The sequence below is a fragment of the Heloderma suspectum genome, chromosome 4 (assembly GCF_057233095.1).
Source record: "Heloderma suspectum isolate Gila_16-S chromosome 4, 16-S_ref, whole genome shotgun sequence".
NCBI lineage: Eukaryota > Metazoa > Chordata > Lepidosauria > Squamata > Helodermatidae > Heloderma > Heloderma suspectum.
Window position 1 is genome coordinate 81,789,026 of NC_139461.1, and position 27,192 is coordinate 81,816,217.

The 27,192-nt window shown below is 41.7% G+C and overlaps 1 protein-coding gene across 2 annotated transcripts in view; it reads right to left on the reverse strand.

Annotated features, from left to right (window-relative positions):
* Positions 1-588: 588 nt before the first annotated feature.
* Positions 589-27,192, reverse strand: part of MYOM1 (myomesin 1) — a 127,430-nt gene continuing 100,826 nt past the window's right edge. Inside the window, exons 27-40 of one of the 2 annotated variants that reach the window (XM_084849795.1) lie at positions 26,625-26,769; positions 25,042-25,101; positions 24,738-24,805; positions 24,115-24,228; positions 23,542-23,629; positions 22,213-22,251; positions 22,007-22,112; positions 19,713-19,876; positions 18,061-18,097; positions 17,674-17,696; positions 13,912-13,967; positions 6,268-6,483; positions 3,032-3,152; positions 589-1,039 (exon numbers count right to left, since the gene is read on the reverse strand). In XM_084849795.1, coding sequence (XP_084705921.1) covers positions 903-1,039; positions 3,032-3,152; positions 6,268-6,483; positions 13,912-13,967; positions 17,674-17,696; positions 18,061-18,097; positions 19,713-19,876; positions 22,007-22,112; positions 22,213-22,251; positions 23,542-23,629; positions 24,115-24,228; positions 24,738-24,805; positions 25,042-25,101; positions 26,625-26,769 — 1,374 coding nt within the window. In that variant the 3' untranslated portion in view covers positions 589-902. Of the gene's footprint in view, positions 1,040-3,031; positions 3,153-5,518; positions 6,484-13,911; positions 13,968-17,673; positions 17,697-18,060; positions 18,098-19,712; positions 19,877-22,006; positions 22,113-22,212; positions 22,252-23,541; positions 23,630-24,114; positions 24,229-24,737; positions 24,806-25,041; positions 25,102-26,624; positions 26,770-27,192 lie in introns of those variants that run through there. The other variant, XM_084849796.1, reaches the window with a different exon arrangement.

A 27,192-nucleotide genomic window follows, 5' to 3' on the forward strand; every position in this document is an offset into this window, starting at 1 on the left:
ACACATCTGTAGATCCACTCTTTTTTTTAGCAGTGTAGTAGCGTTTGGATGACAATGGAGCAAGGAAATAAGGATTGAGATCCCAGGATGTTTTTCAAGCTACCATCTTTTTTTCCTGTCAGCTTGACTCTTCGAAACTTTGAAGCTTCGGAGAGACTGCTCCCTCTGTGTGCTGTATTTTTGGCATGATGTGAAGATCAGAATCTGTACATGGCTGTATTTTAAGCTGTCATCTTCCCTTTTTCCTGTGTGCATGTGTTTCTCTGTGTGTGCATGTGTCTGTGCAAGCGGGACCCCATGCTGCCTGCCTGGAATGAAGTTAGATTGTCCCTAGACACTCTCTGATTCTTTGAAGATCCGAAGAGAATAAAGTACTATATATAAAAAAAATAGCTCAGCGGGGGGAGAGAACTATGGGTGAACACACAGGGAAGTGAGCTGTGGATGCGAGAAGCTACCCAAAGAGCAGAGGGAGGCGTTGAGAGCTGTGATTGGCCAGTAGGGAAACACGAGATCAACCATATAAGGACAGGCTTAGGAGCACACCATGCCTATATCTGGTACCCAAAACAAAACATTGAACCACATGAATGGAAATCTACTTGTATATTATGGTATTTCAAGGAAATGAATACGATAACAGGTCAAAGAAAATTTGTGGCTCAGAAACAATACAGCGTGAACATCCTGTGCACCGAGGGGGGCAGAAACTCTTCAGAAGCGTAACAAACCATGAGTGTAGATTGGGCGATAGTACCCTAATAACATCATGCATTTCATAATAAGAGCACAATAACGATAATGCTCCATGTGCAGCATGTTTTCACTTAGACACTTTTCTTCACCAACTCCTCTTCATGAATCTCAAGAATTTGTCTGGCATGTCATGCAGTCCTGTCTTGCTACTGGGAATGTCCTGTGATCGCTTCAGTTTGCCAGCTGTCTTTAGGATCGTCTCCATCTTCGACAATTGGATTTTCATTTGGATCAGGCGTCTCTTCTGTAGTAATAATCTCTTGTACTTGTGGCTTAAGAAAAACTGATTCAAGAAAAACAATACATTGTTCATATGTGTGTGTGTGTGTGTGTGTAAAAAGGAACATGTAAAGTCCCTTTACGTGTTAATTTGTCTCTAGAAATCTCTAGATATGTATTGTTTAGATCACGGGTGTTGAACCTTCACACTGAGGCCAAATTCCATTTTAGAGAAGCTCTTGGGGGCCACATTCCACTGTTGGGTGGGGCCAAAGGCAAAAGGGGTGGGGCCAATTATAAAAAAATACTAGCATATTTTGGTGTACAGCTGTCACTGCCAGCAACTAAGCATCAGGAGAGGCTTTCCAGCCTTTTAGAATGAGGAAAAAACAGCGGAAAAGTCAGGAAACCACCAAATGAGTAGTTGCAAGGGGAAAGGGGTGGGGCCATCTGGGAAACTACAGAGGGCTGGATTTGGCCCCCAGGTTGAAGGTTCTGCACCCCTGGTTTAGATAATGGTAACCATTATACTTAATCATCTTGAGGTGGCAAATGATCAGAAGAGAGCTGGAAGGCCCTTGGCCATTCTTAGAAGCAACACTCCCATTCAGCTGCCAAGATGCGGCACTAACTTAGCCTAGCCTGGTTCTTCCTCTTATTACTTCTATGGTGTTTCAATGACATAGCAAGGCTATGCAACTATCACTTGCTATGCAGCAAGAGCTGCCCCCTTTCTAACCCAAACATAATTTATCAAAATGAGGGGTATTTTACTAGTGCACAAATATTAAATATGATTATATCTACCTGAAAACTTTCTTCCCCCACATATATTTACTAGGAACTAAGGGCAAACTTTTGCTACATGATCATGTACACAAGGACACAAACAAGTACAGAAAGACTGTATTTGTACCAGCCAGCAATCCTAGTGACTTCAATGGAACCGACTTCCAGGTAAATGTGCCTAGGATTGGGCTGAAGCTGGCAGTGCTATTAAAAGTTTCACCTATGCTCAAGCATGTTGGATGTTTCCAAACACTTGTAATTTCAAGACACAGCAATGGTAATACATCACTTTCTGAAGATTATTACTCATATAATCACATGAAAAAACAATGGATGTTATCCATTAAAAATAATATTGAACATTGAGAAAGCTTACATTTACCTGTTTTTTTCTGATTTGAAAATCACATGTTTTTGACACCACTGGATCCAACCCTACATTTTGTGTAATAAGTATTTGTTGTTGTTGTTGTTGTTCAGTCGTTCAGTCATGTCCGACTCTTCGTGACCCCATGGACCATAGCACGCCAGGCCTTCCTGTCCTGCGCTCTCTGCCGGAGTGTGCTCAAGGTAATAAGTATTATTACACTGCAAAATAGGTCCACCTTGAGGATTCTCTTAGCCAATTTAATATCATAAAAGACTAGGTGTCTGCCAGTTTAAAAGTAAAATAAAATCCAAGTACATGATGAGATACTGGCACACAAATCAATAATAACGCTTGAGGAATCAGGACCTTTTTTCAGCCGCACACCACCTTTATAATGAAGTAACTAAGGGCACAACCCAGCCAAAGTTAAGCGTTTTAGATCCTTTCTTTCAATGGAAGAGTTATGTGTGTCTAGTGTTCTCCCACTGAAAAAGATGTGACGTTGCAATGCATATGGCCTCTGGATTGTGCCCCAGCAACTTTTTAAAAGGTTGATCTAAAATTGACAGGCTTTTGAAAAGGGAAAGTACCGTCACGATGCTTTAAGAGGAAATAATCTGAGTCACTGGAAAAGACCCTGATGCTGGGAAAGATTGAAGGCAAAAGGAGAAGGGGACAGCAGAGAATGAGATGGCTAGATAGCATCACCGATGAGATGAATATGAACTTGAGCACACTCCGGGAGAGAATGGAGGACAGGAAGGCCTGGCGTGCTATGGTCCATGGGGTCACGAAGAGTCGGACACGACTGAACGACTGAACAACAACAATCTGTATGCACTGTTAATGACATGTTTTTCTTCTTGGAACTAGGTATGTGCAACGGGATACTCTTACCTTCTTTACTCTCAAGGGCATTTTTCTTTTTATCTGTGGCTACTGTATCTAGATGGGACCCATGTACCTCAGCAACATGTGTAGCCAAGCCAGTCTCTTCCTCACTAGGAGATACAATCAGCTACAGCAAAGCAAGAACAAAGAATTCACAAACAAAAAAATGTAGGAATCTAAAATGCTATTTAAAATACTGCTCATGTAATGATTTGCAAGTTGTCACCAGAATTCAAAGAGCGGCACTCAGAGACTTCTAGGTGCCCAATAGGATTTTTAACACCCCTTTTCCTAGGATTTTGTGCATGTGCAATAACAAGCTGCATTTTGGGAGCTGTAATTCGGGGACTGTGTAGTGCAGCATGGCATCATGCATCGCCATTTATGCACCTTTCTGACTGGTTGTTTTCACATGGCCTGCCTGTGTGGCAACATCATCCGATACTTGCTCACCGTCATTCATCGCTGGTATGAAGATGGACCCTCTCCTCATGGAGCCAGAGCTACTGCAAGCAAGGTTTTTTTTTGGGGGGGGGGGTCTAAATGGCAGGATGGCTGAAAATTCAGAGGGGGAACATGTGCACTACTTCACTGTTCACAATCAGTTCTGAACTTAAGAGTGGGCTTGTAATACATCGATCCAGTCTTGCTACAAAGGTGGGAATTACAAATGGTCATGTTGCATCCAATGAGCCGACTAACTGGAAAATCTGGCAGCATCACTAGTTTGGAGACAGAATTTTATAAGTGGTAAATATAAGCCCTATTCAGTCATTATGAAAAGTAGTGAAACTCACCATGAGAGCAGGAACGGGGTGCGCTGTGTGGCCCCGCCCCCAATGTCATGTCATAACAAAACTCCTCCCATAGGTGTCCATGTGTACAGCATGAATGCCTGCAGCAGGGAGGCCTTTGTACATACAACTGTAAGCGCGTAGGCCTCCATGCGATTTGGAACCCTGCACAGTCGGGGTTCTGAACTGCGTAGAAGCCTACGCATCTACCTATCTCCTCACTGCAGTAAAGGAATGAAGCTGCTCATGTGGTGAGTTTCACCACTTTTCATAACAGCTGAATAGGGCTATTGTTTTCCCAATTTGGATGTCATAGAAAGCTGTAGGCCAATACAGACATTACTTTAAATCTGTACTGAGCTACAGCTTTTTTTCATTAATCCTCTAGAGTATGTGCAGGGGGCCTAATCCAGAACTTGCCCCCTTGTAAGGTCCTGATCTGGATTGGGCCCCTGCACCTACTCTAGAGTAAAAATGAAAAAAAATGATGTAGTGCCTAGACACAGTTTTAAAGTAATGTCTGTTTTGGCCCTATGGTTGCCATAAACCAGGTAGTAAAGGAGGGAATCAGCAGATAGCAGGTGGAGTTCCTAGGCTCGGCCTGAACTGAGAAGTCTGGAAGGAATATGAACATCATTTGTTCATCTGGAGGCTATTTACAATAACTTCTCAAAGAGAAGAAGGAAAAAAAACCCCAGCAATTTAGCACAGATCGTCTTATTCAAAATTCTGTCCCCAATGTTGCCTTCTGTGAAAACAGGAAAGGGATATCCAAAATCTTGCAGGAAACATTGTATTATACCATCAAAATCTGCTACTAAGGTTAAAGCTTCTCATAGATCATCCCTGTAACTTTTTGCGAATTTATTGTGTTACCCAATTTGATTAAATAACTTTGATCAGGAAAATTTCAAATCTTTTAAATCTTGTTTAAATTGTTATGGGGTTCCCCAAAGCTAAACACTGTATGAGACAATAAACAAAAGAATTTTGTTGAACCTCATTTTAGTCTACTCATCTGTCTGATTTTCTCATACCCATTATTATTACTTCAAGGATATAAATGGTGACTCCAGGATCTATGAATTCCCAATTGCATGGAAGTATGCACTGGGTGAGATTAAAATGTGCAAAAGGGATGGGAATGACAAACTCACAAGTGTAATTAAGCTTACTAAAATATTGAAAATGCACATCAGTTCTCATGAGATGGATGTGAAAAGCATGCTTACCCAAAATAATGTTAGTCTACCTGTTCTAACATGATACAGAATATGAAAATTCCACTTTAGTCTCTGAAATGTCTAATTTGTCATCCATTCAGATCAATCCTTTGTTTTCCAAACTAAACATGCCCAGTTCATTTGACTTCTCTCTGTGTATCTTTGAGCTCCCACTCTCTGTGTCCTCTATTGCTCTGCCCTGATTTCTCCCCTATTCGTACTCCTTTTAAAATGTGTTGAGCAGAACTGGAAGACTCTAGTTGTTGCCTAATTATTCTTCAGTGGAGACTAAAGTGGGCAGAGTTTATTGCAGAATAAATGAAATTTTCAACATTTCCTTTCTGAGTGCTGTGGTGAAGATCTAAGTGAAGATTACTACACCCCAAAAGATATAAGAAGTTAGATGAGTGATGACATTAAACAAAAAGGGAATGGTGAACAGGCAGTAGTGAGCAAGCAAACAAGACGCAAGAAATCAAGGTGAAAGAAAAGTGTTTAATGTATTTATTTGTAAATACTGAGGAGGTTTCAAAATTTTTCATTGACATTAGTGTGTATTAATATCCTGGCAGCACATACGTTTTACTTTAACATCTGCTTTCTAGTACTATCCTATAGTACACTCAGTTGATACTACTTTACCAATTTGATAAAAACTAGATTCTTGGTGAAAAAACATCTCGGGTAAACCATAGTTCTTACTCATCCTTTCACTCCCCTCACTGATTAAATGACTTTTAAATATTGTGCTTGTGACTTATGGACACCTGGACATTGAGGAAGACCCAAACTCTAGTTACACAACACACACTCTCATTCACAGTTTTGTTTACGTCTACAGTTTTGTCTAGGCTGAAGGCCAAGACAAGAGAAATGTATTAGAAGAACATGTGTCAGAAAGTGGTGGTGAAGCATTAACCAGTTTTACCTGATATAAGTCAGGTAAAAGTGGGGGTTGGACTCGATGGTCTTATTGGCTCCTTCCAACCCTACTATTCTATGATTCTATGAAAATGCCTCAAATGAAGTGAGTGGAAGGATCCAGTTCTATCTCCTATGCACAGGCAAAACAGTTTACACACACAATTATTAAACCAGGTAGTATTCTAGCTCTCCCCAAAATTTGTCCTTCTTAGTTTTAACTTCATGCCTTCTTTTTCTTATCTCCTTTACCATATTCTGGATGGGGGATCTCCATCCCTTCCTCAGGTATGAATACACTTACAGTGAAATCACTTGTCTCTGTGCCATACTGGTTTTTCACTACAAGGCTGTATCTCCCTGAGTCAGCTGTGCTGACAGCAGTGATGGTGAAGGTTGCTTGTTTTCCCGATTCAAATTTCAGGATGATGTGGTCGTCTCCAATCAGATGCCTTTCATTCTTCAGCCATGATATCTCTGGGACAGGATTTCCCCAGAGAGTGCAAGAAAGATTAAGCGCCTGCAGGAAACATACAAAGGATTATAAATAACAGCTATAAATAAATATCCTGAATGTTTATGTTCCCTGAATATGCTCTGTTTTCACCTTCTGTCACAAGACAGATACATAAAATATATAAGTTCTGCAATCACATCAGTCTGATTTCATGTTAGGGAGGCGAACGAACATAACTAGTTTTGTATTATATTATCATCACAGTCCTTCAATATTTTATAGACACTTTTCTCTTCCCAGTGGTTATCAGAAACTACACACTCCTTTTAACATAACTTTAAATGTTGGAATTATGTGAAAAATTGGCCCTTTGGTAAGGAACAGTCTTTTTTTTTTGTTCTAGGAAGGTTACTTCTATAATAAAGGTCACACAAATGATTACAAATTAGACTTCGAAATCCAAACAACATGTAAGCATACAATTAAGATGTGATTAAAGTATATTCAGACAGTTTTTTTGCCACAATATAGAAGTCTTTTACAAACATCTATAAAAACTGCACATCCAATTGCCTTGCTTTTAATCTGAAATCAATACTATTTATTTTCAGGGACAATCTCTAACCAAAATGGCTGACATATGCTTCTCTAAGATCTTCAGGGAAATATGTTCCCTGTGAGAGCAAAATATGGATCGCGTGGAAAGACAGAATCTTCATTATCCATTTGTTAAGAGGCAGGCCTTTTATCTGAAAGCTACTTCAGGGTGAGAAGATCATTAGATAGCCTAGCTGTCAAAGCTCCTTTAATGCATTTCTCTCTATCAGTGATACCCCAGAAACAGATTCTTGTAAAATATTAGGCATGTGCACTCTCTGAATACCACCAGCTTCAAGACAAAGGATGAATTTACAACATAAATATTAATTAAACAGTTAATGTAGAATAGAAGTAAAATAAAGTGGTGAAATCCAGCAATGTGTAAGCAGAAGGCAAGCTTGCACAATGGATCTTTCCTTTCCCACCTTCCCCTCCCCAAAAATCTTCTCCAGAGGGTTAGGGGAACCTACTGAATACTGTGGGCTGTCTTGGGAGGCTGCAGTGAGAGGGAGGAATTCCTGTAACTAGTAATGTTGTACAAGCGGTGCAAGATTCCTCCACCTAATTCAGGCAATTCCCTCTTCCCATTGCAGCCCCTTAGGACTCAGCCCCCCATGCATGGTAGGTTCCTCCAGGACCAGTATGAAAGGTAGGCATGGGCAGGTAGCTGCCATCAGCTCACACCCCAGCAGGGGCACACTGACAGGAGCCCCCTGGACTTGCTCCTCCTCTTTGTCCTTGCAACTTGCTTCTCACTCTAGCCCAGCCAATGGTAGTGGTGAGAAAGAGGAGCATAGATGCCACTGCCTACCAGTTCACTGGCTCTCCGCCTCTCAAGCAAGCAAGCAAGCAAGCAATAGCAATGATGAGAAAGGGGATGAAGAGGAATAGCAGCTGCTGACAATAGCAGTGAGAGGGCAGACTCACGGAGGGAAGGGGGCCCACTGAGGGGGGCTTTGCACAACACCCTCAGAAACCTGCTGCCAGCACTAGGTCCCCCTAACCCTCTGGACAGGCTTTTGGGGGGGCACGGGGGAAGGCCAAGGGGAAGATCCATTGCGTGAGCTGCCTTCAGCTCAGGCAACACTGGACTTTACCCACAGAATGTACAGATTACTATTCTGGGGTAGGGGCTCAAGCAAGACGAACATTCAACATGCACTAAAGAAATAAATAGCTTAGCTGTTCCTTTTCCTAACAGAATCAAGGCATTGATGGATTACTCAACTCATTCTTCTAAATATATGCATACAATTCCTTCAGTCATAATCCCAAATAAATTAGGCTCAACCATAATTACGCCTTTATGGATCAAATTTCAAACAAATCTATTCCTAACACACTGTTGAGATCACTCTACTAGTCACAACAACATTAATGTTCATCTGAACAACAAACATGATGAATAGATGAGAAAAATGAATCCCTTGAGGAAATGCTTCTACATGTCTGACACTACAGGGGCACCTTCCCATGTTATATTGCAGGATTTCACATGGTGGCAATGCACAGCTATCTGATCGTTCTGTTAGGTGAATAGCTTTTTTAAATCAGTAAATTGAAACATGACTAAGAACCACATTAGTTCCACTATCAGCTCATTATAAAATCCATGGTATATACATTTGTAAAGATAACTTTCTCTTTAAGTCATTTTTGATGCCCTAATGATGAAAAGGGGGCTGGGGTAAAGTAGAGTGCAGCAGATAATTTCTTGTAGTTTTCCATGAGGAAATCTATTGCAGAGATTTTCAAGAAAACAAGGAGTAAAAATAGCAAAGGATGAAGAAAGGACAAAAAAGAACCCAACATTCTTGAACAGAGGAGTTATGGCTTGATGGGAGGAAAAACACACCTGTCTGTTTGCCTCTGAAGAACAGGAATGACAACAGAGATGGAACTCTACAGGATTACATAAAAGAGTAAGACAAAATTGGACAACTTGTGGACAGCTTGTGGCCCCCCAGATGTTTAGAATCCCATCAGCTCTAGCCAGCATAGCTAATGGTAAGGGATCATGGGAGTTATAGGCCAAAACATCTGGACGACCACAAGTTGCCCACCCCTGGGTAGTCGATGTGCATGGTACTTCTTCAAGTAGCCAGGTAGATAAGGCCATCTGAGACAACGTATCTAAGAGTGAGGGCTGGTTCAGACATACTGATCATGGCTTAATAAAGGATGGTGCATTAAAAAGAGAATGTACAGTCCCCCCTCATACACCAGCTTTGTTGTTTCTATCCTGATCCCTTCAAAAACAGTTTCCCCATTACATCTGAACTAATCAGATCCCAGTGTCATATCCAAAACTGACATTAAACAACACTTTCCCAGTTTGGATATTGCACATGAGGTGGGGGTGGGGGGTAGGAGCGGGGGGAGAGTTGCACCATGGTTTATTAAGCTGATATTGTTCTGTCTGAATCAGTCCTGAGTGCTGTAAGTACTTAAGAATTGCCTTGTTGGGTGAGACCACGGTTTGTCCAGTCTGTCTCCAGCAGTGGTCAGCCAGATGCCTCTTGGAAACTTCTGAGTATAGGGCATTAAGGTGATAGCTACTTCTTGCCCAACATTGTTTCCCACCAGCAAATTGTTGAGATTTTAGGGATTCAGAACCTACATCCCATAATCACTCCTTTGTCTCCATAAAATGAGGCAAACAAGGAAGGCTGTATCTGCTTATTAACAACAACTGGGACCTCAAGATTACAGGATGTTCATTAACTTCCAGGGATCTCTTGCCTCAATAAAACTAACACTAAAGGAGATTGTGGGGGACGGGACTAGAAACCACAGATAAGACTAAGGTACTTTTAAGTTTCATAAAAGATGAACTATAGACAACTGAAGGCCAAAGGAAGTGGAAATCGGAGAAGATTGTGGGAAACTCAGAGGTGGGGAAAGGCACTAAACAAGGCTGGGCAACTTCTATAGCCCCAAGGGCCGCACGTGGTGATGAGTGGGTGGCTGGGGACAGCATACATGCACATGCATGCGCGCGCATGCACACACACACACACACACACACTCCTGCAGATTACTGTGGTGAGGAAGAGGCTTTAACCTCACCTCCATCCCAGCAATATGGAGTAGTGTTGCTGGGATGGGGTGGACTTAAAGCCTTCCCCGGCCCATCTCAGCCATGCTGCCGAAGATTGCTGAGGTGGGGAGGAGGCTTTCACAATCGTACAAGGAACAAAGCCACATGGGGATAAGTCTCCTTGTGTGCCCTGTTGCCCAGCAGTTCTGCTGGGAAACAGGGCATGCAAGGAGTTATAATCATGCAACCTGTTTCCCAGCAAGACCAGGAAACGGCACACAGGGATGATTCCCCACACATGCCCTGTGTGGTGGCGAAGGGAGAGTGAGGGGCCAAGGCTCTCACAGTGGGCCACACAAGTGGCCTCTTAGGGCCACATGTGGCCCATGGGCCATGTGTTGCCCACCCCTGAGCTAAAAGGTGGGAGCCAGGTGGATAATGGCTTAAGAGGAGTGAGGATCAGAGAGCCATGATAGTTCAAGCATAAAAAGCAATCGCACCAAAGCATCCTGGCACATAGGATTCATTCATTTCGTTCAACTTCAAAGAGAGATAAGACTGCAATAAATCCTTCCTCCCCCCACCCCCAACTCAAGTGCAAATTACCAGCTCAGTGTAATTAATCATTTGTTTAGGTTAAGATGGTTCAGAGCCAGATCAGACCTTTGGGGGCAAAGTCAGGATGTCTAGTTTCCCTCCTGTTATCTGCCATGGAAAACTGAATTGCATCAAGTATGCTGAGCTACACTTTTCTATGTTTATTGCTTCAAGCTTTTATGTTATATTGTGCCTTTTTTAAATGCTTCATAATTAGATACATAATCAGAAATAAATATCTAGCATTAGGAAATACTCAGTTTCCTTCACTCTGTTGCTATTAAAACAATCCTGACCAGCTTTCCTAGAAAAGGGTGTTGTGACCTCCTCCCTTTTGTGCAACAGTGGGCTACCTTGACAAAGGGGCAACACTAAATCAGAGGAGTGGAAACCTCCCCCCTTGCAGCTTTAGGGCTTGCTAATGGCGATTAATAACCTTCTTAGAGGAAAAAAAACTCTATATGAGGTAAGAAAAAATACTAAAGTGTAGCTGAAATTTGACGAAGGCAGCATCTGAACCAGAGCTTTTCATGGGCTAGGAAAAATGTGTTTTTAATTTTCTAACTGGATAAAAGCTCCCCATCTGTAGTCTTGAATGCCAGAAGTCAGACTGTAATGAATTTTTATTACCCAGTTACAGAGTTTGGAGAACACTGTTTCATTATGTAAGTGCTAGCATAACCAGAATGAGGCTAGCAAAGTCATGCATCTATACAAAACTATACAATGCCAAAGGGAGGAGGAGAGAGGCAGCCATTACATCAGGCAGTGTGAGATGCGAGAGCATTCCCTCCACCCCACTGTGCTCCAGAACTACTCTCAATGGAATGATGAGAGCCAGGCTAGATGTGATGCAGGAGACTGGTGATAGAAGTTCTCTTAGTCATAGAAGGAGCAGTAGGGAAGAGAGGGTCAGAATCGGATTAGGCCCACAGTGTAATGCAGGGGGGTTAAACTTTTTCCCCAGCCCATGTCCATGATTTAAATTCCCCCCAAAACTGCTGTTAGCCACAATGCGGAAACAAAGACAGTTAGCCATAAAATAAGATAAAGGGGAAAATATTTTGTTTCATTTTTTGATTTGTTTTTGTTCTTTAAACTTCCATTTTTCATTTTTCCATTTGTTCATTTGTTTTTCATTGATTTCAATGAAACACCCAGCCATTTCTTCTTCTGCTTGAAAATTTGGCGTTTTCCACCCAAACCACACAGTATTTTCAGACATCATACTACCCATCTCCCAAGGCAACAGATTTGCCAAATTTCAGATAGGACAAAGGATCTCTATTTTAGACGCAATTTAAAAAGGTGCACAGACACAGCCTAATTGCTATCTAAGCTAAATATCTTCCCACTCTGTCACTTTCACTGCTGTATCTTCCCCTTCATGTGATGTTTATGTGAATTGCACATGGAGCTCTAGCCTATTTCAGTTTATTTGTTCAAATGCAAATCAGTATCCCAATGCAAAGCTGTTTAAAAAAATAAAGAAATGAATGAAGAAATTTTCGTTTCATGTTTATTCATTCAAATTCCACTTGTTTTTGCAATAAAAATGAATGAACAACTGGAGGCTTGCTTGTTTAGTTTTTCATTCATTTTTTAAATGGATGCACAGCCCTATAAGTTAATACAGGGAGCAAAATATGAAGCTTTAAATATTGCTACACTTCGAATTGGCTGTATGTCGCCACTAGCTTCTACAGTAATTTCTGGGCCTATTTTGTATCCAAACATTGGATCCAAACAGTTTCAAATGCGTGCTGTAGCTTAAAGGCAAAATGCAGTCCAAAATGTGTATGCATAGTTAGACATACATTCAATCATGTGCTTATTTTGGCACTTTCCAAGCAATGACAGTGTGGCTATGTTGCAAGAGGAATTATAATTACATATTCAGGGTTTTCTTCTGCTTTTCTCACCATCTGCCTAGCCTCAACCATATTTCTCCAGATCAACAGCACTAGGCAACTGGCCAAGATTGGTGACAGGAAGCTGGTGTTTATAGATCTCTTGAAAGTATTCAGAGTTTAGGAGGACTCTGGTATATGTGTTGAGATGAAGGTAGTAATCACAGATGCTTTGTATCTGTGAGGTCCCTTTTTTAATTACAGATTAAATGATTATCAAAAACTACTAAATCATTGAATGTCTTTTCACGAGTGTTCAAAACGGTGAAGGAGGATAATTTTGAACCAGGCCAGGATGAAACAGTTACAGACTGTTGGCAGAAATCTGAGTTAATTAATGGGATGTTGTTACCAAAATCTTACATATGTGATGCTTACAGTTGGCAATAAAAGTATTTGGGGGGTTATATTAAATGAAACAGGGTCATCAGGATATCTATCCTATCCCTGGTAGCTATATACTGTTTTATCATGGGACTTTCCCTTATGGGTAACATCATCTGGACCAAGTTCTGATGTCAACAATTCTAACATATGAAATTAAAATATAATGAGAAAGTATTGATCTGAAATTATTTTAGCTCCATCACACTATTAGACAGATCATTTCTCCCTATTTATTTTGGCAGACAATAAAAATCATTGGGTTTAGGCAGATTCAGTTCTGCGTTTATTTTTATTTATTTATTTATTAAATTTATTAATCGCCCATCTGGCTGGTCACCCAGCCACTCTGGGCGATGTACAAAGTATATAATAAAACAGTTTAAAACAATAAAATTCTACAGTAAAAACATTTTCTAAAATACCGTAACCCATCCCAAATGCCTGCCTGAACAACCATGTTTTTAATGGGTGGCGGAAGCTCATTAAAGAAGGGGCATGACTGAGTTCCCTAGGGAGGGATTTCCACAGAGTGGGGGCCACCACAAAGAAGGCCCTCTCCCTCGTCCCCACCAGTCTAGCTGTCCTGGCTGGTGGGACAGAGAGAAGGCCATCCGAGGCTGATCTTGTTAAGCGGCCTGTCTGGTGCTGCTGGAGGCGCTCCTTAAGATAGGATTGGGCCTAGTTAAGACTGTGTTAAGACTGTGTTAAGCGTTAAGACTGTGGCCTGGCTGATGCCCTCTTTGTGCTTTCATATTCTGCTGTAATAAGTAAAAGTGCCCTAAATGCATAAAGCAAGCCTGTCTAGGACAGTGAAATTATGCTCTCCATTTAGAAGATGAATAAAGAGTGCAATCTCTTTATAACAGCCAGAGCTTTTGAGTAATTCTGAAGCTTTCTCTTCTTTGGGAATGAGAAAGCTGCAGAATTGCCTTTTAAAGCTTTCAGCTAATACTGTACCTTCCCTTCCTGGATGGTGACAACATCGGGCAGACCTCCAAGCACCCGGGCACGATCTGAAAGAAAAGCACATTTGTAATTTTTCCTTCATCATCTGCAAAATAAGCTCTGCCCCAGACTTTTTCCCCCCTCTGGTGCCTTTCTTTTCCCTTAGTTTTTGTACAAGCTGCCAATGAAGCTTGTACAAACTGAGAATGATATTCAGTATTTCTAGCCTGGTCTGCTTGATGTAAAAGTTGTGTCCAATTTGCTGTGAATGTCACCTAGTTTTGACTCCCAACCACTGGCTCCGTTACTGTTGCAAAATATAAACCACAGACTCCCTTAATGCAAGACTTCCAAGTACATGATACGAGGCCACAAAAGAGACAAAGGTTCTGATTCTATGTTTCTAAACTTAATTGTGGGCAAGGCTGCCAGTGAGGGTGAAGAGCTCTTTCCACCAAACACAGCAGCAGCTTTTCGTTAACTGTACTTGATGTCCTTCTGTCACGATATGGTGCGTTGTTCAAGCCCCATTCCGCCTCATCGAAAGCTGCCTTATACCGACTCAGACCACTGGTCCACCCAGCTCACGGCCGCCTATGCTGGCTGGCAGTGGTTCTCCAGGGATTCAGACAGGAGTCTTTTCTAGCCCTACCTGGAGATGCCAAGGATTGAACCTGGCATGGCTTTTCCCCATCAGATACCAATGGTAGGGGTGCAGGAATATACAGTCAGGGCCAGAAATATCGGAACAAGGATAACTGTTTTGGCAGTTGGCCTCTGCACACCACCACATTGAAGTTGAAAGGAAACACACCCAGATGGGAGCGAAGTCAGGACTTTCAGCTGTAATGCAAGGGGTGTGACAAAAGTGGGGCACTAACTATTCAGGAAGGACAGCCAGTGGCATACACACACACCCATCGTTGGTGGCTCATAAGTAATGGAACAAACCAACATCATTTCAAACTTAAGGATCGCCTTTAATACCGGGATGAAAATCCTTTGCAGTCAATGACTGCCTGAAGTCTGAAACCCATGGACATGACCCAATGCTGACTTTCCTCCCTCGAGATGCTTTGCCAGGCCTTTACTGCAGCTGCCCTCAGCTGCTGCTTGTTTGTGGGTCTTTCTGCCTTCAGTCTTGTCTTCAGTAAGTGAAAAGCATGCTCTATTGGGTGGAGATCAGGTGATTGACTTGGCCATTGAAGAACATCCCACTCCTTTGCCTTGAGAAGCTCTTGGGTAGCTTTTGCTGTATGTTTTGGGTCCTTATCCGTCTGCAATATGAAGCGGCGTCCTATCAGTTTGGCAGCATTCGGCTGAATCTGAGCAGAAAGGATAGCCCTATACACTTCAGAATTCATCCTGCTGCTTTCATCAGCAGTCAGGTCATCAATAAACACCAGTGACCCATGTTCTATTGGCAGCCATACATGCCCATGCCATAACACTGCCTCCAGAATGTTTGACAGATGATGTGGCATGCTTTGGATCATGAGCTGTTCCTTTCCTTCTCCATACTTTTCTCTTCCCATCATTCTGGTACAAGTTACTCTTGGTTTCATCAGTCCAAAGAATCTTATTCCAGAACAGGGCAGGCTTTTTTGGGTGTTTGCTGGCAAAAGCTAATCTGGCCTTTTGGTTCTTGAGCGTTACCAGTGGTTTGCACCTTGTTGTGAAGCCTCTGTATTTACATTCATAAAGCCGTCCCTTGACTGTAGATGTTGACAATGACATGCCTACCTCCGCAAGAGTGTTCTTGACCTGACTAGATGTTGTGAAAGGGTTCCTCTTCACCATGAGCAGAATTCTGTGGACATCCACTTTGTCTTCCGTGGTCGTATTTGCTGTTGCTGAGCTTGCCAGTTAATCCCTTCTTTTTCAGGATGTTCCAAACTGTTGTATTGGCCACTCCCACTGTTTTTGCTATCTCTCTGATGGGTTTATGTTGTTTCCTCAGCCTAATGATGGCCTCCTTCACTCACATGGACACCTCTTTGGACCTCATGTTGGGAGTTCCAGTGAACAGCTACCAAATGCAGATGTAACACTCAGAACCACCTCCAGGCCTTTTATCTGCTTGATTGGTCATGGGGTACCCAGGAAACAGGCCACACCTGGCCATGCAGCTGCTTGTCAGCCATTCGTTCCATTACTTATGAGCCACCAACAATGGGTGTGTGTGTATGCCACTGGCTGTCCTTCCTGAATGGTTAGTGCCCCACTTTTGTCAAACCCCTTGAATTACAGCTGAAAGTCCTGACTTCACTCCCATCTGGGTGTGTTTCCTTTCAACTTCAATGTGGTGGTGTTCAGAGGCCAACTGCCAAAACAGTTATCCTTGTTCTGATATTTCTGGCCCTGACTGTATAACATTGCAACCTCAGGACATGGGTATATTCTGCTACACATTTTGAAGGATAAGGCGGGGCACTTGACACGAGTCTGCCATTTTGCGCCCAGGAACAGTAGCCCTTTTCAGGCATTTTCTTACCTGGGTAGATCAAACATATGAGGAGAGAGAGTGCTCCAGCCCTGCACCCCTCCTCACATGTTGCCATCACCCTCTATTTGTGGAGGGCGATGTCTGAGGAGGAGAGACTCCAGCGTTCTGGCTCGTGTGGACAGCCTCCACAGATACAGGAAGCTCTCCTCTTCAGACACCCTCCACGAATAGAGGGCAATAGATGTCATGAGGGAAAGAAGCAGGGCTGAAGCACTCTGTCTCCTCACATGTTTGATTGATCTGGATAAAAGAATGCCTGAATAAGGCGTTAGTGTTTATTGTAATGTGCAATTCCCCCTTTTATTGTAATTCTGATTCTTTCTAAGCTGCCTTGGAAACTTGTTGAAGGGTGGGGTATAAAACCCTATAATAAATAAATAAATAAATAAATGGTGTCAAAGCATATATACACCCTCTGTCAGCACACAGGACATCTGCACACCAGCCTAAAATCCTGCATTTAAAATGGGGCTTTCTGCTTCCGTTTTAAATGCAGAATCACAACGACTCCCTTTTTTACCTGCTTCCTTTTCCCCCACCCCCTTCCCTCTCCTTCTCCCCGTATGCGAGTCTTCCATTATCTTTCATTATTCTCGCTCCTCTCCTTGCCGCTTTTCCTCTTTTCACGGAGGGAACTCAAGCGGAACACAACGGGGTAATTTGATAGATCTGTGATCTATTTAAAAACGGAACAAAGGGCATTTAGTGCAGGAGACGCCCTGGAGGGTCATGGCATCAGGTAAAGAGCCCGCAAACTTCCGTGAAGGAGTAATCTCAATCGCAGGATAAAAGCTCCGTGTGAAGCTCTGTGTGAAGCCACAGTAATTGCTACAAAAGTGCTGTTATGAGCCACATGCTGTTCCATGTTGTGGCTTGGCCAGCAACAATGAATGATGATTATTGGGCAATGATGGTCGGCATGGAATGCAGGTCAGTTGCCACTGTGGGGGCTGAAGGAAATCATTCTGAAGTTTGACCATAAAAAAGAAGTTGGAGCTTCTTGCAGCAGGTTGGCAAGAGACACGTCTCTGCCGTCCAGTTGTTGCTTTTCGGGGGGATAGATAGTATTGCACGAGACTAGTTCAGCCTGTCTGGATGCCCGCGTACTCCCCCGTCCCCCAGTCCAACTGCATACTTCCAAACAGATATTGCAAAAGCATTCTCTCCTCTTGAGGAAACTGCTCGGAAATGTCCTGCCACTCTGGGAAATTGGGAGCATTATATCCCATTGACAGCATAGGCACCAAATGAAAAAAAAAGTCACTTACTTTTCTCTGCAACAGCAGCGGCTCTGCAATTGAAAAAGATAAAAAGAAAGCACTGTTTCATTCCATGCTAAGGCATGAAGTAGTATTTCATGACTAAACAGCATTTCCAGAAGAATAGCAGTGACTCTTTGTGCATGTTTTTAAGAACTTGAGCAAAATCTTTCTGCGCGTTCTCTCACATTGATGGTGCAATTTTCTTTTATCTCGCCATCATATTTTTAGTAAGCCCTAAAATTAATGCTGAAGCTGCCTCTGACTTCAACAGAAAAAGCACTGGACTTGTGTCTTTTGAAAAACATGCTAATAAAAATGGAATAATGACGTCACTTTCTACAACAGAGACCCGGTTATCTAATTTAAATTGTATCTTCCATGAATGATACTTACTTTAACCTCTGGAATTCAGCAAAGGCTTCATCAAATGCTTTAAAAAAAGAATACGTTTTTATTAATAGTAGTTTTTATAAAGTCAGTTTGTGTTATGGTATAGTTATTTAGTTTTCTAGGGATTTAGGGCAGTTTGAAACATTTTGTTTAAAGTGATGGTAACTCAAATTATATCATGCAAAACCAACAATATCCTTATGCTAATAGTCTGATCTGTGGCAGAAGGGTCACTTTGCAACACATCTTAAGGAATGGTAGAACAGCTATTTCCTCCTAATGCTGATGTAACTTTGCAACATCATTAGCGATGGGAGCCACTGGAAGGCAGGACAGGGTAGAGCTGCATGGTTTAATGGTGGCGTGGAAGCTTCAGAAGTCTCTCATTAACAAGAAGAAATGAGAAATGTTCCACCAGAAACTGGATAAACTCAAGGGGGAACACTGATCTTACTATTTAAAATTGCACTCTTATGCACATTAGGGAGTAAATCCCACTGAACAGGAGGACTTACTACTGAGTAAATATGCATAGGACTGAGCTGCAGCTAGGCATGTACAGATTATTGTGATTTCAAGTATTGGGAATACTGTTCCAAGCACTTCTGATTCCAACCGTCCATAAGTGAAGAGTTCTTTAACTGTGCTGGTCCACACAGATGATAGAAACCAACGAGGACTGAGAAATATGCATCGCTGACTTGTTGGTCTCTAGTGAAAAAGGTATCTTTCTTTCTGCAGAATACTTGGTTGTGCACTAAAGCACAAGTGTGGAAGAAAGGGGAGCTGACATTTGGACACATTTTGTACCATTAAATATCCCTGCAGTGCCAGAACCTCTTTGTTCATTTATTAATGTACAAGTCGTAGGTAATGGCATCAGAGTACTTTATTATGTGATCAGACTGCCATTGGGTGCTCTGTTTCATTTTATGGAGTGAAAATGTGCTATTTTCATTTGAAAACAGCATATTTCCCAGCATCTATCTTTAATCAGTTGACCAAATCTTGCATAAAGATTTTGTACTCCCATACAACCTCTAAACATGAAAGCCTCTCAGCCACTATGTAGTAGCCCTGCATGCTCTTTGGATACTCACATGAAGGCCACCAGCTAGTGAGTTACAGCCTACAGTCCAGGGACATTGAATCTCTTTCAGCCTGAGGGCCGAATTCCATTTTGGAAAAGCTCTTGGGAGCTGCGTTCCAGTGGGGGGCGAGGCCAAAGGCCAAAGGGGTTGGACCAAAATACCAGCATATGTTCGCTTAAAGGTCATACTGCCAATGACTAAGCCCTAGGAGAGGCATTTCAACCTTTTGGAATGGAAAGAAAACTGCATAAAAGCAAGGAAACCTCCAAGCCATCAGTGGTTGGGGGAAAGGGATACGGCCCTCTGGGGAACCTGCAAAGGCTGGATTAGGACCCCAGGCAACTGGAATTGGCCCCTGTGCCTGATGTTTTGCACTCCTCCTACAATCTGAAGCTCCAAGGAACCAAAAAGGCCTATGAGCCCACTCCCACTCTAGGTTGTTGGGAGTTACACTGAGAATCATACAAGAACGGTAAAAAGTGTTTTTACCAGCACTCATAATGGCTTTTATCATTTCTGCATTAATTATAACTAACAGACGTACAGTTAATATAATCTGTTTACCTTGCCCAGAAAGATCCACCATTCTTGTGTGTCCAGTTTTACCATCAAAGAGCTCCAATATATATCTTCCCTTGTCGTTGGGTGTCGGCTCATTGATTTGCAACCAGATTTGCTCCCCAGTGACACCAGTCTTAACTCTCTCTGTATACTTAATTTTGACATCACTGAAAAGACAAACACAAAGCAACGCTGTCTTATGACAATGCAGACACTATTGGACCATGTGTCCCCTTTAACTGGGCATATGCTTGGATTTTTAGTAGATACTTTCCAGCAATACAAAGACTATTGTTTTTGCTACAACAGACTAGCATGGCTACTCCTCTGGAAATTTTCATTCAAGTTCTACTTTCTTTCACCAAGAGACAATGCAACATGCATCAAAGCAGTTTTTCCAGGACTACTTCAAAGGCTTGCTTTAAGCCTGCAGCAGCCCTATCTGTCAAACGTGAAGTTCAGCACATACTATTTTCTATGAACACTAAAACAGGAGTGATTATTAGACTAGGTCAGTGGTATTGACTATGTGCCTAAAGCAAACTTGATGGGTGCATAGCTTCCAGCACTACAGGCTTTACTAAACCTCTTCTCTTTGTGCATGATGTGGCAGGAAACGTGCAACTTTCCTCCCATGGAAAAAAGTAGAGGGGAGGGGCGGTGATTTCACCAGAACTGCAGTATACGGTGAAAGGGTTGGCCACCCCTCCATACATGGTCTGGTCAGGGCACTATGTATGCTATTTTTAAAGTAAAAGAAAAACATGTTAAATGTACACATAAAGTCGCACACTTAGGATATTGTTATCTCCGCCCTACTTCTCGGAGCATTGAGAAGCTCCAGGAGTGCAGTGCTTACCTGGGTTTGGTTTCCTTTGGAAGAAGGTCACTGGAACCTTATGGTGTTTTGTAATACTTGAGTTTATTTCCAAAGTTATAGGATGAACATAGGTGGAGGTACAGCTTAAACACTCCAACAGACAGCCAAATCCACTTTGCCCCATATGAGATCTCCAGAGAGATACACTGCTGCATTCCCTAATGCTTACATCTTAGAGACCTCCAAAAGACAGCGCTCTCTCAAAAGCTACAGTCTACTGGCCCGGTTCACATGTAACAAGAAGCCACTGTGGATGAATATCCCCATGGGCCTTCTTGTTGCAGCGGTGCCATTTTGAATATTCAGGGTGCAGTGGAGATGTGCCATAGGTTCTTGTTATGTGTGAACCCAGAGAAAGTGGGTTATTGGGGTGGTTGACAAGCCACCCAGAACCCATGGGCTGTTTTAGGGTTGTGGGTGGCTTGTCAACCGTCCCAACAACCCACCCTTGCCAGGTTTGCACTTAACAAGAGGCTACAGCATACCCCCACTGAGCCCTGAATATTCAACAAGAAGCTCTGTGGGGAAATTCATCCATGGTGACTTCTTGTTATGTGGGAACCAGGTCTCTGTCTCCTTTGTTCCCTTTAACAGACACACACAGATCTAGATTACATCATCCTTAGCTGGGAGAGTGAAAGATATGCCCAGTTTGCAGGTCCTTCCAGGTATTCCCTAGCCATTCAGAAAGTATCCACTGATTGTGGGGAAGTACCCACAATCTCCTGAACAAAAGAAAGAAATAGACCAGGGGTGCCTGTCTGCTTGACTATCTAAAATTATTTCTAGGCTGCTTTTAAGGATGAAACTCTCTCAATGCGTTATATAAGATAAAAACCACACAAAGTGAATACAATTTTTAAAATCCATAAGAATGTATAGTGTAAAATCCATAAAAACAGAGATTGCCAATTATAATTAATAAAAACAGGACTCTTTTATCCCGAGTGCCAAATTCAATTCTCAATAAACTGGGGTGGGTAGGTGGGTGGGCACATTCCAGTAGAATGCTTTTAGAATTCTAAACAGACATGTGGGTGTTCAAGAAGATGCAGAACTAGCATTGCCTCAATAAACTGTGTCAGACAGTCTGAAGCTGCAATCCTATGTACATTTACTTGTGAGTAAATCTTATTGAGGTCAGTGGGATTTACTTCTAAGTAAGCATGTTTAAGATTGTGCTGTATCTTCTTTGCTAGGAATCACTTGCTTGACCTTTGGATCCTTGGGGTTGTTTGTGCATTAGTACACAACCTTGGCATATCTGACCGATTGTTACAGTATGTGTGCCAAATGGGTTGGTTGCATTAACCGGCCTGGAGGTATGCATCAATGTGGATAGTTCCTAAATGTAAACATGTATAAAATGTTTAATTTGGTGTTACTGTCAATCACTGGTAAGATCTTGTTCACTTACTTGTGTGACCAGCTCACTCTCAGATTGTCCAAGTAGTAGTTAACAAAGGAATATAATCTGATACCCTCTTCTGTGCTCTGGATTTTCAGTCCTGTTGCAGATAAAGCTGAAAATACAACACATTTTTTTTGTAGATTTACAGTCATTCATGGAGCAGTACAAGTGAGTCATTCATCAGGCGGGGGTGGGGGGAATTAAGTACTCACCAATCATTTTGCATACTTCTGTCATCAAATCTGCAAAAGCTGTGGAAACAAATCCAGAGACTGAGACTCAGTGTTCCCAGATCAGACATGCCTGGTTATGACTGAATGGTGCCTTGAAGTTCCCCAGCTAATCTGGAGCATTCCTACAAGTGGATTCTTGTAGAAAATCTGAGTTGCCTTTTAAAACGTGTTATAAATATTCTCAACCTTTATAACACAGGTAGAACTGGAAAGCCGTATATTCTTTGCCTAATGAATGATGTTCTTGAATTGTATGAGGAGGCCTCCATTAGAAAAGCTGAAGTCATCTTCAGAATTGGTCTGACTTCAAAGTAATCCAAGTGGCTTGTTGGAGTGTCAACACGGGTGGCTTGAGCAAGCAACATAGAGGTGTCCCCCAAGATCCCCTGCAATGTTGCTGACATTCCCAGCTGTATCTTGCAATCTGAGATGTGAATCTGAGTCTCCCATGACATCACACGGGCTCCTGAGATTTATCTCTTGGACTGCATGCTGTAGCCGCTGAGGGTACCAAAACTGCTTAGGACACCCATAGTTTCCTTCTAGGGACAGAATGCAACTTTGCAGAATGGAAAGGGTTCACCAGCATGAAGTACATTTAAAAAATTGCTGGGATGATAAAGTTCCTTATATATTAATAGTTCTTCAGTCCATAGACAGAGAAATCCTAACCCTCAGATTGGCTGGCTAATGGGGGTTAAGAGAAGCCCCTCAGCAGGTAGAGGCTCCAGTTATGCCCACAGAGAGCTCCATGGGTGTAAATCTACTGCTGATGATGTTCCTGCTGGCAGTAGGCCCTGAAACAGAGTGTTCCAGGGCAGCTATATCTGAAGGCCCTTCATTTTCCCAGTGGGCCCCAGCTCTGGGCCTCTCAGCTACACCAGCCTGGAGCTGACATAGCTGATGTCTGCCCCATTGCTTTCAATTGGGGGGTGGGGTATACAAAAAACGAAGAACCACCAGGCTAGAAAGCCCAGTAAAGTCCCCTCACTTCCCACCCTGGGCAGCATGAGCCAGCAGGGCTTTGGAAGTGACCACCTGCCACTTTGCCCAACCCTCAACTGCTCTCTGAGTAACTATGCTGAAATAATGAATGAATGCCATGGCTTCCAGTGGTGATATGCAATCAGAAAAACTCTTCTGGAAAAATGGAGATTTTAATCTGTGTTATTGTTGATGCATTATGAAATTAAGGCCACAATCCTCTAAATTCAGTTTGTGAGTAAGCCAAACTGAATTTAGTGAGGCTTATTTCCAAGTATACATTCACAGAAGTGGGCTGCATGTAATGTGAAATGTCATCCTTACCTCCTTCCAGAAGCTTCAATATGCTTTTGTCCTTTCCTCGGTCATCTTTCAATATAACTTCATATATACCAGCATCTTTCTTAGAAAACTGTGAACAAAGCAATATCAATTAGCAGTAACAGAAAAAAGCCTTGTAGATACTCTGTATGTGACTTCTGGAGATAATAGGAAAGGACTGTGAAAGAAATCACAAGACACCTTTATAAGAGTTAGCATTTAGAGATTATTATTTTGCAGTGTAGAAAAGTTCCTATTCTTTTATTCATACAACAACCTGGTGAAGTATGGTAGTGTGAAATTTAGTGAGGGTAGAGGTCTGAGGTCTGAGGTGGGGGAGAGAGAGGTTGGTGGATGCAAAGAGAAATCAGATCCCTAAATAAAAAGAAAATGCATAGATCATCCTAACATCCAGTAGTGTCCCAAGACATTTTGCTGCCTGAAACAGACCACCCTGTCATATCTGACAATGTATCTGACATAATCTGCACACCTTTTCCTCTCTGGAAGTGCTTTCTATTTAGGACATTTTTCACATCTGAAGTGGCCCTCATCAAGGGAGAAAGATTCACTTACCTCTGTTATCAGCAGAGTACATACACCATCCGTGAAGTCATGCTTTTCATCAACCATTATCTCTCTTTCATCTTTGTACCAAACAACATGTGTTTCCTTCTTAATATTAGCTACCTAAAATGAAAGAAAAGTATAGTAAGATGGTTTCTTACTTGTAAAAAATATGATTAGCAATAGATGTGTCAGATGGCCAGTTCTGGGTAGCAAAGTCTCAATAAACTACACAGGAGGTGGGGAAAGACTGTCCATTCTATTATTGGGATCTTTTCCTTCAGGGAGTTAACAAGCCTCCTATATTTTTAAAGTGAATGAACACCAGCTCATTTCAAAAGGGGTTGTAGTAATGTTACAATAGTGAGGTGAAGTGTTACTTATCCCTTTGAGAATGCTTTCTCTTTACACTTTGCATTTCTCCAGCGTGGAATATAGTAATATTATTTTGGTGCAGTATGGTGTAGTATTCGTGAAAACTGAGTATGTGATTGTGACCTTCAGTTAGGATGCAAGAGAAGTATCCTTGAATCTGTAGATGCACCTTAGAAGTAGGTGACCACTAACAGAACTTATATTTGCTACTTTTGCTTCAAGTATCGTACAGTGTCCAAAATGCAGCTGTTCCTTACCTTGCATTTCAATAACACATTGCATTCAGGGGTAACTTCCCATCCCAGATACTCAACAAAATGTGGACCTGTTTGAAATGATTTGTAAAATAAATCCCCTCAGAAATTATGACACAAACAGAATCAAATGACTTTTTCATACTAAGAGTAATCTTCTCTATATATGTTTTATTTTTTTCTAGATTTCCTTTTGTTATGATTTGACAAAAACAGATTCTCATTAAATCTCAAATATAAGCAACTGAATTAAATCAGCTAAACTGTTTAGATAATCTTCTCCTGTTTATAAGATGTTATATGTTACCTTGCTTCCTGAACCACTCTTGCCTCTGGAATTCTGCTTCTTTCTGTAATTTCTGGAACACTAGGGATTTAAAAAAGCATATTAAGAAATAGCCATAGTTGAAAGACTACTGCATTTGTATGAAGTCAGAACTGACACCCCAATCCAGTTAGGAAGATCTGCACACTTAAGCAGGTTTCCACACGCATATCACTGTCTGAATTAAGGGGAAGATTTTGGATGCACATCCAAATTCACATTGGAATGCACAACTGTCTGTCTATCTGCAGAACATTGCTTTCAATGAGATGCTTGTTTCAATCCACATTGTGATGGAACTAATTATGTAAAAATACCTTTTAAAAACATGACTGGAGCCAGTGCTCAAAGTGGGAGAAGAAAAGGAAGTGGGTTTGTTCTGTTTCAAATTAGGTGAAACAAAGCAGGAAGGTTTTATGTCTGATGAAAATAAGTGGGATGATTTTAGGTTTGCTTTAAAGTAAGTGTATTGGCATCCTATGCTATTTCATTCATGAAAGACCCTCTTAAACTCAACCCAATACTGTTGTAATGTCACAATAAAAATTAACTGGCTTGAAGTAAGGAACAAGGGGGAAAAGTTGCACAATACTGGTGCTATAAACACATGGAATTAAAATACTTATAAATATGCATTATTATTGTTTGAAGAGGGGAAGTGTTTTGATACTGTCAGACAATAGCATCTCAAATATAAAATGAAGATTTATTTAATAATGACTTGCAATACTAAATATAGATCATTTAGGGGTGCAGTCCTATCCTTGTTTAGACAGAAAACGTCCTACAACTCCCAGCATGTCCCAGCCATGCTGGCTGGGGCATGCTGGGAGTTTTAGGATTTTTTTCTGCCTAAATATGCATAGGATTGCACCTTTAGTCAATGACTAGAAAACCATTATGAAAGACTCTGGTCAAGCTCCAAAGAACTATTCAAGAGCATTTGCGTGCCCTGATTTTGCCTTCTTTTTTTAAAGAAAAGTAGACACTTATGCAGTGGAATCTCCCTTAAGTTTCTGCATAGTTTGCTGTGTAATTTGGAAGGCTGCTGTTAAAAAACAACAACAGAAGTCCCATAAGTGAGGCACTGGCTGGCTCAGTTGCAACGCTCATCAGGAGATACCCTCCTGGTGGTACCCAAGATTTCAGAGGTTTGGTCCATCATGGCTTGGAATAGGGCCTCTGGTGATATAGTGCCCACTCTCTGAAATTCCCTACCACTACAAATTAGGTGCACAGCAACCCTTCTGGATTTTTGGCACATACTAAAAACATACCTTTTCTGTGGGACTTTCTATGAGAAATTCAGGGGCTAACCCCACAACATTCTTGAAGACATAATCCATATTGATCAGATAGTTTGCAGCACTTTTCTGAGTTAAGTTCTTAAGTCACTTCCTAATTTGTAACACTTTACATGTACTATGAACACACCAAATAAAGTTCACAATGGCCTTATAAGGTAGGATAAGAGTATTATCCCAGTTTCTCAAGAATGAATGAATGTTCAAGTCAACATTAATCCATATACTATAGTTGTAAAAATGCATTTCAGAAGATCTTACCATCACCAATAAGAACAAGACTGGATTGGTTGGTTGCTTTTCCATCTTGAAGTTGAAAGGTATAAGTACCTTCATCAACATCTTCAAGTCTATCCATAAGCATTTCAATCATACCAGAATTGTGGTCAATCTTCATCTTGTATTTCTTCAAAAACAAACATAAAAGGGAGCAGAGAAGTCATCTTCCCTGCTTCTAAAATGTAACATTTCCAAGCCTCCCAATGACTGAATGATGTATTAGAAACTATCCCATAATGTTAAGGTACATATGGACATACATAATTTTAAGCAGTGAGTCCACTCTGGAACCACACTCACTACACTTTGGACACACATATAACCGTCTCCACTGACTCAAACTCAGGGGAAACCTGTTGAGCAAACCCCAGGTTTGTTCCAGCAAAACCCAGATTTGCATAGTACTGATTGACACCTGGCTGGCTCTTGTTTCAGTCGCAAAGACTCTTCTCCTGCCTTCTTAGAGGAGTTTGTAAAGTGTGAAAAAATGTTAAAACGACATTATAGTTGTTATTATCAGGGCCAGCGTCAAGGACAGGCATGGTTGGGC